The sequence below is a fragment of the Limulus polyphemus genome, unplaced genomic scaffold (genome assembly GCF_000517525.1).
Source record: "Limulus polyphemus unplaced genomic scaffold, Limulus_polyphemus-2.1.2 Scaffold1337, whole genome shotgun sequence".
Classification (NCBI taxonomy): Eukaryota; Metazoa; Arthropoda; class Merostomata; order Xiphosura; family Limulidae; genus Limulus; species Limulus polyphemus.
In genome coordinates, this window is record NW_013666947.1 from 90,311 (window position 1) to 105,557 (window position 15,247).

Sequence of the window (15,247 nt, forward strand, 5' to 3'; positions counted from 1 at the left end):
TAAATATAGAACAATAAATCCGTCACATTACACATTTTTATGTATATTTATTAAATGATTTTCAATTGAAATTAAAGTTTGATTTAAAAAAAATATACTTTTAAAGAGTATTACCATTTTTTTCGAATGATTACAAGCTTTATTTAGAGTATTAAAAAGTAGATCTGTTGAGTACCTTGGATTTTCACAAGAGTACATAATTAATAATGGCTGGAGACGGTTTGAATGGGTAATGAAGAAAAACTTTACCTGATGATGACAAAACCTTGTCGAAACGTTGTACATTTGCTTTTATGTTAAACTTATATTAAAGTTTTTCTTCATTTCCCATTTAAGTCGTCTCCAGCGATTATAAGTCTCAAAGTGGGTTCCTCGTCGCCGAATTAGAGTACATAATTATTCGAGATAGAGAGTTTAACTCTTAAAATGTGATGTTGGTGGCGGAAAAAGAATTTAAGAAAACAATCGAATTTGTGATGTCCATATATGAAAGACAGTTGGTCAATAAACTATTTCAACATAACTATAATAAATGTATTAGAACGAGAAGTTTGTTTGTTGAGATTGTCAAGCAGAAAACAAGACGATAAAGACGAATATTTCTTGGTAAACATAACTATAATAAATGTATCAGAACGAGAAGTTTGTTTAAGAATGTGAATCAAAAAAACAAAACGACAAAAATTTCTGGGGGTGAGTTTTTACCAACCAAATATATGAAGAAAAATTGGACATCACGAAAGCCGATAACTTTTGACTGAAGTATATTTGTATTATTTCCTTGATTGTAAAGTGTTTACCTTGTTTTCCTAAACGGCAATATCTTATAATATATCTTAAACATCAATCACATCTTGTACTTAGTAATGAAGCCACAACCAGTTAAGCACTAACAGTCTACTGTTATCGTATCACCTAAAGACTGAAACACTCAAGCAATCGAACACGGAAATGGGTGCCGGCTAATTTTAAAAATAGTTTCTTTTTTCATTTTTTGTTTACATTTTTTGACTTGTGCAGGGAAAATATGTCAATTATATACTTTTTTCTGCTAGGCAAAGGGTAGGTGGTAAAGGCACATAGAAAGAATGTTCCCCATGTGTTTGCGGCATCGTTTGCAACGTAATAACTTGTGGGTTGCTATGTAACATCTACTATTAATTTTTTTTTTTTTTATAGTTACCAGGACGACGTTGAAGGTTTTGTTGCTACGAAACGAACACAAATATTTTTAGCCAAAAAGAAAGCACACATATATATAAATATAGAATGTTGTGATTGAAATATGGTGTTTTTCTCAGAACTTTTTCTTTCCCTTCATGATGTTCCTTTTTGGTGATTAAGCAGCCTCGCCCTCGTTAATTTAAGAAACATTTTTTATTGTATATTTAAGGGAGAAGGAATAAAAAGAAACATTTTAAATCCTTTCCATGTTAATTATCTATTTAATACAGTTTATAGATGGCTTGAATGGGTAAAGAAACTTTTACAAAGTTTTCTTAGTTAACCATTCAAGCCGTGTCTAAACTTGTTTTCTATTCATTTTGAATTAACTAAACTGATACAGAGGCTACCAAACGGTTATTGTAATTCACAAAAATGTAGTCTCACGCCATGTTGTACGTATGATCCCCAGTGGCACAGTGGTATGTCTGTGGATTTACAACTCTAGAAACCGGGTTTCGATACCCGTGGTAGACAGAGCACAGATAACCCATTGTGTAGTTTTGTGCTTAAACTAAAAAGCAAAGAAATAAACCCTTGCATGTACACCATGTATTACTGAAAAAAGTATATTTGTAAAGAATGAACTCTAAATTCATAAGAAAGTATAATACAGAGCAAGCACGTGTCTTTTTTGTCCATGAATTCATCTTTGTTTTTTATGTGAAATTTCGTTTAGTAATTATTTATAAGGTAACTACAAGTATAATAATTTTATATTTATTAAAGAATTAAATTAATATGAAAATTTTTAAACGCGTGTTTGCAGCGCTTCTAAGTCATTACTTTTCCACAATTGATTAAGATTTGATAACTAATATGGTAGATAGAAAAAACAAACTCATCAGAGTACAAGGAATACTAAAAAAGTTAACCTTTTGAAATGATTTTGGATATTTATTATAATTTAATAAAACAAATGACATAGAAGTTTGCTTTTTTGTTATAGTACAACTAACACAATGGATATTAGTAGAATGTAGTGAAAGTGTCTTTTTTTCTGCACTCAAGCACAAAAATCATGCAGCTGTTTCACTAAGTCAGGGATCAGACAGTGGAAAATGCACAGAGGATTATAGAAAAAGAGCACATTGTACTCAGAAAGCATTGAGGATAACTACCAGGTTCTATTGGGAAAACCCGTTTTATTATTATTGGAGCGCTGTCATGTTATATATAATAGGAAACTAGAATAACAGCATAATATCCATTATTTTACCCTGCATTTTGTTAATATTTTAAGTAATCTTTCTGTCAGTAGGTCTTTTTGTAAAATTAAATTATTTAGGTTTGTTTTTCTATTGCACAATAGCACTAACCAAGTTTCACTCTAATTCAGTAGTGCTGATATCCTAGCTTGTTCAACTCTTTATTCCTAATCTATGATAGAAAGTTATGAAATGAAAGGTCACCGTTTTCATAAAAGTACATGATCAGTATATTAAAACAATAAAGAAGTACCATAACAAATTCAACCATTCAACTTTTCAGAAAATTTCTCGTTATTAACGTTTAATGGCACTAACAAAAATAAAATTTCATTTTATTATGAATCAGTATACAAAAACTCACTTTAAATATCACTTAGGCTTGTGTGGACTGTAGTTTTCTAATCGCTGTATAGTATTTCTGCTCACACTTCCAAATCTTTAAGATAAAACTTCTGATGATGCTTATACCAAAAACCTTTCATAAAATAACATTATTACACTCATTGAAGTTATCAGTCGAGGGGTTTGATCTTTAGAAAAGCTAGAAAGATTTTTTAAAGAATGTATAAACGCTTACAGACTTTGTAATTGATTTGCATATTTTTGCTCAACCATATTTTTTCTTCTAATGGCATTTTACGCGTTCTTTATAATGACCGATATCTCATTTTTATGAATACATACTATCTCTATGAATTGAAAAGGTAATTACTTCTTATATTCTTAATTACCGACAAACTTTCCTGAACTTATCTATCGAAATTCATATATAGTTTCCAGTATTTGAGTAGTTCAAAAGCTTATTGATAATGCATCGAACGACTGGACTAGTTTTTGAACAGTAGACTAATTTGATTTCAGTTAAATATAGTCATCTTTTAAAAAACTTACATAAGTGTATTTGTTTTATAACAAAAGTAACTACACAAACATAATTATTAAACAAATATGTAGTTTTTATATGTCTTTAACCTTGTAGCAGCCAAAGTAAATTACTACGTTATTAGGGTCATTTTATGGCGGTTTGTGAATGAATTTACAAAAATGAAAGAAAAAATAAATTATAAAGTTACAATACAAGCTCTGATCAAGCACGCGTAACATAGAAATGTAAATGCTTATGAATTAATGATCATATCATCAAAAAACATTGAACTAACTTGTTATAAAATATTGTTCCACCACAACGCGAAATAAACAAGATTTTCGACATAAGTTACAAGACCCAGTCAACATTGTTCCACCACAAGAAGAAGTAACAAGCTTGTCGATGTAAGTTTTATTGAAGGTTGACAGAAACCGCTTCAGCAATGAAAATCAGCACGAAAAACAAACAGGTTAAGTATTGCCGATAAAAGATGTAATTATTAGTATAGTTAACGTTTTGGGCTACTACCCTTCTTCGGAACTTATTTTTCGTACCGGTAGTTATAAGATTCAGTCAACATTATTCCAAAATAACATGAAGTAATACGCTATTCGACTATTATTTTAAACCGAGGTCAAAATAATCTGAACATGTATTTAATATAGCACATCTTCATTTCTCAATCTCTGTTACCACCCTCGTTGAGTCAATGTTTCCATGGGAATTTTTGAAATTACAGTTCATAATTTCTAAGCACTATGATTTATTTCTGTTCAACAAAACTGGCAAGCTAGTAAAGTTTGTAAATACTGATGTATGTCTACTACTTGAGGAGTTCTCTCCAGTTCGACTTCTTGGAATAAATTGTCTTTGGAGTTGGGTAGTGTCACTTTTTGTGTGAACTAGCATCAGTACTAGTCCACTGAGGCGATCTTCAGAGCTTGAAGTGACGGGGGGGGGGCTGAAAAAGACCTCTCACAAGCCACGCTGCTCACATGTGGGGTGAGAAAAAAATTGAAAAACTCTACGAAGTGAGAGAAAATATTCATGATAGCATGCTGCAAGGAATTAAACCACACTCTTTGGGTGACTATCAACTGGCACATCGTTATACAGCAGCTTACACTCCAAGATTTTAATCTTTTGGAAGAAACTTCTCATCATACGAAATAACATCTGACACATGTTATTGTTGTAACAACTTAAGTTTAGTTTTGAAACGACATGGTCTATGAAACATAAAACATATTGATTCTGTAATAATCTTTGACACTTACTGACCTGGCATCTTCTACAGCTGCATTCACCCCGTGTCTTTGAGAGGCAGTGGTCGGGGTTTGGTAACCTCAAAACCAGACTTTTTATATGAGTCCGTAGTTTGTTCCAAATATCGCATGATCATGCTTTGTTGATAGCCTGTTTGGACAAGTTAGCATCTTCATTTGCTTTGGCCAAATCACAGTCAAATGTTTGCAGTGTTTTAGCGCCTGAAGTACAATAATTAAGTAAAAACTGTGACTCATGAAGACATGTAAAGAAATGCCCATCTGTCATCAGCCTTATGTATGACTCTGCATCAACTGCTGCTGCAGCATCACCACTGCTCTCGTCTTGAATACTTTATAATACAGATATGACACACTCATACTTGGTTTTCATTGCTAACAGAGTATAAAGTCTAGCAGTCCATCGGGTTGAACAAAACTTGGGCACTTTCTCTCTTTTCAAACCCTGCTTGATTGCATCAGTGAAGCTATGGAACTCCTCCATATCTTTTCGATCACCCTGTATTAATTCATCTAAATGTTTTTCTATTCCCTTGTATTTGAATATCCGCTTATCTACAGATAGAAAAATCTCCTTTCTCTTTGCACTTCCACTAAGAAACCACATTAGCTTTTGTGGAATGCTCCTGCATCTAGCTGTAAGTGCTAATGAGCGACAATGCACATAGACAGCATTTTCATACTGATTCTTGATCCTAGCTTGAATTACATATTTGTTTTGAGCTCATGACAGCTGCCCCGTCATATCTTTGACTTACTAGACTGTCAATATTTCAGAGTAGAAACTATTTTACTGCTGCTTATTGTTTCAGCAGGTCTGAACAAAGCCAAGAAAATCCTCTCGAACCTCATTGTTCTTTACATACCTTACACATATTCTGAGTTGTTCACTGGTGGAGGAATCTTGGGTTTCATCTACTAATAAACCCCAGTACTGTGGGATTGACTTGACTATTTGAGATCATATTTCTTGATCACAAAACATTATTATCTTATTTTGAATCTGTGGAGATGTACATTTTCCTGCCTTGCTAGCATGCTGAAGGTGTTTTGCTAAGTCTTCATTATACTTGACTGCCCAGTTTACGATAAAACTGAAATTCCCATCTTCATCCTGTTCTTCTTTTTGCCAATTTCCTCTAAATGTAATGCCTCGTTGGCCCAAAGCAAGTATAATGTCTATAATGAACATAATTCCTTTTTATTCACTGTTGAGCATAATCTTCTTGTTTATTAAGGTGGGCAAAAATGTCTCTTCCAGCATTCTGCACTCAATACAAGAAATTTTGCGTCTTTTGGCATGCTGATATATGTTCAGTGCTACTTCCATCATTTTTTAGGCCCAGCATGGCCAGGTGGCTATGGCACTTGACTCGCAATCTGAGGGTCGCGGGCTCCCTGTCCCAACAAACATACTTGCCTTTTCAGCCATGGGGGCGTTGGTAAAAGAGTAGCCCGAAAACTAGCTGCTCTAGTCTTTCACTGCTAAATTAGGGACAGCTAGCACAGATAGCTCTCGTGTAGCTTTGTGGAGAAATTCAATAAACAAACAAACCATCATTTTCTAAGTAACTGTATTTCCTTCCAACAGCTTTTTTTTTCTAGTTTTGAAAATCCTGTTTAACAAATGACGACTGGTATTCAAATTATCAAAACAGCGACAGTAAGAGCAAAATACACTGTCACTTTCTAAACTGTATTGTAGCCAAAGTCTGTTGGGTTCCCATGCTGCATTCTACTTCCTCCCATTCCTGACTGGGAAATTAAAGTTTGCAGATGTCTAAAATTTTGCACTAAGTAAATGCAGAATGTAATTTTCATCTGAACGTTGCTTAGAGGTGAAATTTGATGAATCATAATGATGTTCGTTGATTGTTGTCTCAATCTAGAGAGCTTTTGGATCAAATTGGGATTTTGTTGAAGCATTAAATGAAGCGCTGCTGGGCTGAACAAAACAGGCGCATTTCTGCAAAAACAATTGTTACAGTCCAATGTTATTGTTACGATGTGTGATGCCATTCGGGCTTAGCAATGCTCCAGCGACATTTGAGAGGTTGATGGAAAGAGTACTGAAAGGCCTACAATGAAGGATAGCCCTAGTGTACCTGGATGATGTCATTGTATTTGCTGCAACATTTGATGAGGAAGTATCCTAGCTAGAGGAAGTATTCAAGTGTTTGAAAGCACCAAACCTCAAACTGCATCCCAAGAAATTCCAGAAAGAGGTGCTTTACTTGGGTCACATTGTAAGTGAGCATGGTGTGCAAACTGATCCTGACAAGGTGAAAGCAGTGTGATTGGCCAACACCAGACAATGTGGGAGAGTTAAGAAGTTTCTTGGGACTCTGTGTCTATTACTGGAAGTTTGTATAGCTGCTCCACTACATGATTTGACAAAAAAAAGGCCAGAAGTTTGAATGGACAGTTTCTTGCCAGCATGCTTTCAAGACATTGAAAGGAAAATTGGCCTCAGCCCCACTTCTAAAGCTTCCAAATCCCTCACTGCCATACATACTGGATTGTGATGCTGGTAATGTCGGAATTGGAGGAGTATTGTCTCAGAACGTGAGTGAAAAGGAACATGTGGTGACCTACTTCAGTAGGATCCTGAGTAGAATCCTGTGTTTGTAAAATTCTGTACATTTAATTTAATTATTGTTAATTATCTATTGGTTTAATGTAAGTGGCTATTGTTCGAGACTATTGTTATTGTTATGACAGCGGAAGTCATGTGACACTGCTGGAGCATGCGTGATGAGTTTCTCGAATGATCTGGGAAGTCCGAGTGTATTCAAGATGCCCTCTTCGTTAGTATATAAGCCTGGCAGAGAAAGCCAGCAGATATGAATGAATAGAGAGCAGTAGTTACTTTTAGTTCCATGTAATCTATGATTCTGTTAGTTTCGAGTTATTAAGCCATAAAGTGTGTGTTTTGAACTCGTTGAAGGCGAAGGTATCGAGATTGTAAATCGCTGTGATTTATAGCGTGTATTAAAAAAGTTGTAAAGTCTAAAGTGACGAGAAACGTACTGATTGTGGAACTTCTGTGTACTAAAAGTTTGTATCCAGGACGAATAAACTGATTTAATCAAAAAAGACTTGTATCGCTGAAGATCCTCGGATGTGCAATATTCTCTTCCTAATTTTCTTGCACGATCTTTAAGCAGTGTTATGTAAACTTATATCGAAAACAATACCTATACCAGAAATATTACACTGACGTAGCTACATGTACGATGTACCTTACTGAAGTACTCAATTCTGAGTCATTTGTCACTGTGCTTGCAGCGTAATAAATTTATATCCAATGCAAGCACAATGCTAGTTCAGTATAGGTCTGAAGGTATCAATTGGAGTTGGAGTGGAATATCCTTTTGCTAACGTACCATGTGTATGTCTATTGAGACCTAAACATACATGTATGAACCCAGATGAGAGGCATAACAGTCTTATTTTCTTAAGACTTCCTGTTTCTAGGATTGCTTGTCTGCCCGTTAGTATTTCTAAACTTTCCAAGGACAATATATCCTCAACCTGAGGTTCAATTAAAATAGTTAGTTGTCGTCTTCATTAAATAATGGTTTCTATCCTTTGATTAACGAGTCAAAACTGTTCGACTATACTCGTATCCCGTAACCTGTGACATCCATAGACCCTTGATAAAGACGTAAGCCGAAAAGTTGGGTACAAGTAATTAAACATTTTTTTTAAGATGTTCGACTATACTCGTATCACGTACATTTTTCCATTATATTGTTGTAGCTGTATTTCGTAAGCCGAAACGTTGGGTACAAGTAATTAAACATTTTTTTTAAGATGTTTGTCTGTAATAATCCTTTTAATTAAAAGTTCATAATAATAGATTACAAGAAACAGACTGGAGTGGAATATCCTTTTGCTAACGTACCATGTGTATGTCTATTGAGACCTAAACATACATGTATGAACCCAGATGAGAGAACATGATTTAGGTCTGATTTAGGAAACGATTTAAGAAATAATTATTGTAACTGTTAAATAATTATATTTCATAAGTTACATCACTACTTAGAATTTTTAGGCCTTTTAATTTTGAACTGTAATTTTAAGGGGCAGCTCCCCCCCCCCCACCCCAGAGGCTACAGTCTTGATGTGAATAGTTAAATGCTTAAGTTTATGTGTAGAACGAAGAGAGTTATTTATATTCTGTATTGACCACACCAAGTATGAGATTTATATTAAGTCAACGAACACACTGTGAAAAACAATAGACTCAGCATAACTTATTTTAGAGTTGAATAAAATGATAATTTTGAAAGATAGAATGTTTGGTTTGCATTAGATTATGTAATTCTAAGAACTTATGAGTGAAAGCAAAGAAGAATATGTATTAATACTTGTTTGTTTTATTGTTATGCGCAAAGTTACACAATGGTTTATCTGTACTGTGCTCACTACGGTATCGAAGCCCGGATTTTAGAGTAATAAGCCTACAGACTTACCGTTAAGCCACTGGGAGGCATGCAATAATATGTCAACCACACTACATATGCCATATCCAGTGCCGACGAGGCATTTCGCACAACACTAGGCCGGCTAGAATATGACAGACAAGCAAATGTAAAATATTTCAGTATAGACAGGAATGCCTGTAATGAAAGTTATCTTATAAACATAAATTTATTTTCTTAAGACTTCCTGTTTCTAGGATTGCTTGTCTGCACGTTAGTGTTTCTAAACTTTCCAAGGACAATATATCCTCAACCTGAGGTTCAATTAAATACTTGTATATGACTGATATCGACAATTAACTATTCTTTTCACTTGTCAGCACGAAATTTACATGTTTAGTAACTCTGTGCGTGAGTATGGATGTAAATAAGTATGGCCCTGCATTTAATGTTTTGAAGATAGATTGGTGTACCCATAATATTCAGTACATATAACAGTGCTTCGTTATAAAATGCCTTAGTAGTAAGTGTAATGCCTCCAATACAGTGTAGATGTCTTTACGTAATGAAGACATGGAGAAGGATAGGTATTTTTCTTAATGGACTAACTCAACATCATATCGCTCATTTATTGAATGAGTGCCAAAGTTCTAGTCTCTCGCCTCTGGAGGTCAGTAATAAACCAGTGGCAAGGTCAGGAAATAACATGATGAGGAAGCAGAAGAGCCACAACTCCTCAGGAAGATCACCATATTCTAATATTCTACGACCTGCCGCAAATGTTGGAAATGTTATATATTTGAGATCATCGGTTATTGGACACTATTTCCGTTCACTAATTATTCCAAATTTTGTCTTCAATGTACTGACTGCTAAGGTCTGGAGTTAATATGGCGGATGTTTCTGCTTGTAGTACTCAATACATATGAAGGATGATCAGTCATTGTGTGGGCTAGAATCAGCATGCATGGAAGGATGGGCCTCCAATCTAAACTTCCTAATTTCATGTACATAAATGACAATTCTCGTCCACATCGAGCAAGGATCGTCACTGCTCGTCTTGAATAAGAAGCAATTGAGAGGATGGATTAACTGTTGAGATATCCTCATCAGAACCATATTAAGCATTCCTAAGACGAGCGAAAAAAAGCGATAGCACCCCATCTAGGGCCAAGCGTGACCCAATGGTTAGCATACGAGACTGTAGATCCGTTGGTTCATCGTTCGCATCTCGTTACTGACAAAACAGTTATATAGGTGATGGTCAAATCATACTATTTGGTTATACAACAGCAGAAGAAGAGTTTAAGGTGTGTTCTGGTGACTAGCTGCCTTTTCTCGAGCATCTTTTTACACAGATCAGTGTATATTAATACAATCATTCAGTAAATGGCACAGTATGAAACTCTTGTTTGTTGGAAATCTTGATCCTTAGCTAACGTTACGTGGGGTGTATCTTATGACAGTATAAAGACATATTCCTACATGTATGCGTTTGCTTTAGTTCCAAGCAGGACCACAGATTGGCTTATATTAATTAATACTTATTCTCCGAATTCACAATTTTTATAGTTTAAATATTTTCAATTTTCTGAATCACACTTTGCTATATTTAAACTGTGAAATTGATATAAATTACTTTCAAACCATACCTGAATTCAACAACAACAACAACAACAAAAATGCGGTTATTATTGCTCAGCTCCTTGGTTTTTCTAAATTTGTTTCTCGATTCTTGAAGGCTTGTTTCGTAGTTTTGTTTATCGATATACAGTGGATCGTTTTGATATATTCACAGGTTATTGTGTACCACGTCATGTGGAGGGATATAGCTATCATCATTTGAGATCTAAACCTTAAACTCTTGTTTTTTTAACGAAAACTACACAATGGGCTATCTATGCTATGCCTGTCCCAGGGATCTAACATCATATTTTAGTCTTTTAAGCCCGGTAGGCTACTTAAACTGACAAAAGACATTAATTACAATTACTAATATTTCGGCTATTCTATCCCATCAGGATATAATATTTGAATGTCTGTGGTACTAGAAAAATTCACTACTACTGTCATTTTGACTGATATATCTTTATTTGAATCATTTCAATTTTGGATTCCTTTATTATAATTTAGAAGTTTTCAAACTATTACTTACCTGTCTTCCTAGTTAGAACACGAGGCAGTTTTTTTCCCAATTCGAAAGAAGAAAAACAACAGTTTTTTCCTATGGCTGAAAGTAGTTGATGCTAGTTCTCATGTTAAGAGAGAATTTATTTCATGTCTTTAGAAAGATAAGATAGAATTACCGAAGTGTGTTTTTTTTTTTATAACAAAGCTACATCGGGCTAGTTGCTGTGTCTACCGAGGGAAACCGAACCGCTGATTTAGCGTTGTAAATCCGAAGACTTAACTTCGTCCCACTGGGGGTCTAAGACTACTAAAACAAGCTGTTAATGAGTGTTTTAATCCATACCTTAAAAATAATGGAACTTTTTTTATCAGTTTTTTATAATACTTAGAATATCTGAGTAAATTCTACCTGCAAGTATATAATATTTTGACTGAACTTCAGGTCTTGAATTATTTATTATTTTTTAAAACAATTTATATACAAGCTACTATTGATTTTCCTAATATATTATCACCTTATATTTTTAACTCTTGCATATGTGCTGCAACATTTAAAATTTCTCTATCCAGAACAGCCATCAAAGCAGACTAAACAACAATGTAAATACAACTTACATAGTTTTAAGATCTAAGAATGTAAGTGTTTATGATAAATAAATACAAAGGCGTGCATGATTTTTAAACTTGATAGAAATTTCATTATTAATTGAATAGAAATTGCACAAGTAAAACATCAAGTTTAAGTTGATTCATATTAGCACAAAAAATGGTATTTTTAAAGTTTTTTTATTGTTTTGTTTATGTACTTTTCAGGGAGCAAAGTCAAGCCCCAATCCCGGATCGACGTATTATAATACCCATAACCCATATCCTCCTGTCAGCTGTGCACAAACACTTCCACTTGGGACATCCTTGAGGGCATTTTCTCCATCACCTTCAGAAGGCAGGCAGAAAGCACAACCAATAACTACACCAAGTAAACATTTGTATTTATTTCACGTTGGTCATCAAAAATGCATATGTTTTATTGACAAAATAACATAACTCGATGAATAAAAAACAAAAATTACATTAAACTTGCTTGCTTACATCATATCAAATTAGCCTTTTTATTTCATTTCAAGTTATCTAAATCGAAAAACATTTCCGGTAAACATAATTATACATCCATTGCCTTCTTAGAAAAACGTATTTAAAGCAGTATATTCATAGAATTATCATAAGAGTCAATCAAAAATAACTATAGGTTACCTATATTAATATTTTTTAGTAAAAAATTACATTATATGAAATAACCATTTTGCATAGAGACAGATATTTTGTATCAATCAGCCAAAGGAACATTTTGAAAAGTAAAACAACGTAAGTCACATGATGTTAATAACTACATTTTACTGCGTTGCTGTAGATATGGATAGAAATAAACGTTAAAACATTCCAACAAAGTGTATAATACATAATAACGTTCGCAGGAAAAAAGAAATAAAAGTTAGGTCCAAAATTTTTATATGTTTCATGTGTCATGAAATTTACACTGGGAAAAGTGAAAATCTAAGGTGACATATGAATGTATCATGTACATAGTCTAATAATAATAAGCCATGTTCAAGTAAGTAAACGTTTTCTTAAATGTATTAAGTATTTGGTAATTTTAAGGGAAACGCTTTGAATGTTTTCTCATATTGAACATGCCATAAAAGGAAAAACGACACTTTTATGGAAGATTTCACATTAAACGTTTTAAAGCCTCTTTAATTGATAAATATTTAACAAACTATAGAGAGCATGCTTTTAGCAGATTCTATAAAATTAAAAGGTAACCTCAATTTAAAGAAATTGTAGTCTTTCGCACAGAAACAAAAGTACCATGTTTTAATCGTATATTATAAGCTTATTTATAAAACAAAAATTGCTGATTGCTTTTACTATTACTTTTAATATTCTTGCTACTATCATAAGATTTCATGAAAGCAGTTCAAAGAAAGTTGAAATTCAAACGAAAATTTTTTGTTTTAATTTTAGATATATATGTATACCAGTGGAACCTCTTAGCACATCGCACCCTTTCACGATTTTAAGATCTTTTATATTTGTGGGACTAACTATTAATATCTTATTGAATTTCGAGAAATAGTAAAAAATAAAAGTCTTGTCCAAATGTTTATATAATTGCTTACTACAATAGCCACTTTCTGAATGATAATTAATATTGCTTGTTAATTGCTTGTTCTCACTAATAATCTGAAAGTGGAATGTATGATTTAATAACCATGCCTTTGAATGAATGTCGTGTTGAAAATTAATAAAGGGACAATTATAAATAAAGAAATTTTATTATTGCATTTTATTTATAACCTTATTAATGTTAATGTTTTATTTGGGCTAAGAGCTTGTTAAAATTACTTGTTGTGTCATATATGAAACTTTACACATCTGTAGTCGAAACATTGAACAATGTTCCAAAGGAAATTCAACCAAATATTTTAGAAATGACGAGGTAATAATTTTTATTTACCATTTATTTAAGAATTGTTTCTAGTTTCCACGCACTTTAAACTTTAATTATTGCGTTCAGATAACGCATGCGTTGCCTGGTGCTTAGAGTTCAAAAGTGTTGGCATTATCCTCGGTAAAATTAACATGTTATGTGAGAACACACTGCAATAAAGAATAGTTTATACCGAAAACTTTATAGGTGTAGACGAATTTTACTTTCTTATTTATACATAAAAACAAATTATACTTCCCACATTAGCACCCTTCTGAATACGTTACAACAGTACATCAGTTGGTTTATTACCTTTTATTATCAAGCTGCAACCAGTGAATCTTATAGCGTATGATTTCTTATTTATATCATATTCATCTCAAATGTTTCTAAGAGCACGTATAAATTAATTAAAATACTCATTAGCTAAGTATATGTACATGATTTGTGATGATGAAATTAAACATTCCACTATGTTTTTTCTTTATGTTTCTTTTATAAAATAATACTATATAAGGCCCAACATAGAACTATATATATATATATTACTAATATTTTAATTCATGTGCAATAAACTTATTCTGTTTATAAATTGTTATTAACTGCACAGACTAAACTAATGAAGTACAGAAGATTTACTTAATTAGTGATTTGTAAAACTAACAGAAAGTAGTAATACTTCACATAATTATTTTCCTTGTTAACCTTAAAACAATATACTCCCCGATTCACTGGTTGCCTGTAATAGCAAATACAAACTGTCTCTCTTAAAAGTATAGTTATGTGGATTTATTAGAGCACTGAAATAGTTAAGAATGCTTAGAAAATGTACAAACTCAGAGTGTTTGTATAATTAGTTGATACATCTGCTCAGAAAATATAATGCTGTTCAGAATAAGCTAAGGTTGTTCTTATTTACTTTATTTATTATACCTAGTTTCTGTACATTCAAATTTTCTGTTCTCCATTGTGGATGAATTAATTTGCCTGAGAAGCATTTAACTTACAATCTTAGGCTACTCACAGACGATGCCTCGAGGATCAACACAGCTATTATCATATGTTCCTGCACCCCCTAGCCCAGTAAAGAGGCAAAGGGATCAATCCTTGCCTCCTGGTAAGAACTGTTCCACCATCTCATCATTTGCATGACTTTGTGATTATTTCATTGAAATATCGATATAGTTGTTGGGGCTTCAAAGTAATTGTTTGTTTCTTATTTGTTACATTTCTATAACTAAACATGCTGAATGATTAAGGTTTGACAACTGATTCTGAATATTAATTAATGGAGAAAAATTAAATTATATATGTTTAATGAACTTGTTTTGTTAAATTATATTAATTTGTTGTTGCTTTATGATACTTGCTCATTTTATATACTTTTCTATTACGTATATTTAATTGTTGTTTTCTGATATCCGTTTGTTTTATGTACCGCTTTTATTAAATTATATTCAGTCGTTATTGCTTAATGATACCTGTTTAGTTTACATACTTGTTTTAGGCAGATTTTGTTAAACAAGACCGATGTCTGTAGGTTTACTTTCTTCTTAGAATTCTTCTCAAGAAGTCGATAAGACCGTCTTAACGTTGTTAGAACAACGGGT

The 15,247-nt window shown here is 33.0% G+C and overlaps 1 protein-coding gene across 5 annotated transcripts in view; it reads left to right on the plus strand.

The window, feature by feature from the left end:
• The window catches only part of LOC106463154 (coiled-coil domain-containing protein CG32809-like), a 164,870-nt gene that overhangs the window by 89,444 nt on the left and 60,179 nt on the right, over positions 1–15,247 (plus strand). For all 5 annotated transcript variants that reach the window (XM_022390582.1, XM_022390580.1, XM_022390579.1 and 2 more), the window contains exons 5-6: positions 11,963–12,125; positions 14,653–14,754. In XM_022390582.1, the coding sequence (XP_022246290.1) occupies positions 11,963–12,125; positions 14,653–14,754 (265 nt within the window). The remainder of the gene's footprint in view (positions 1–11,962; positions 12,126–14,652; positions 14,755–15,247) is intronic.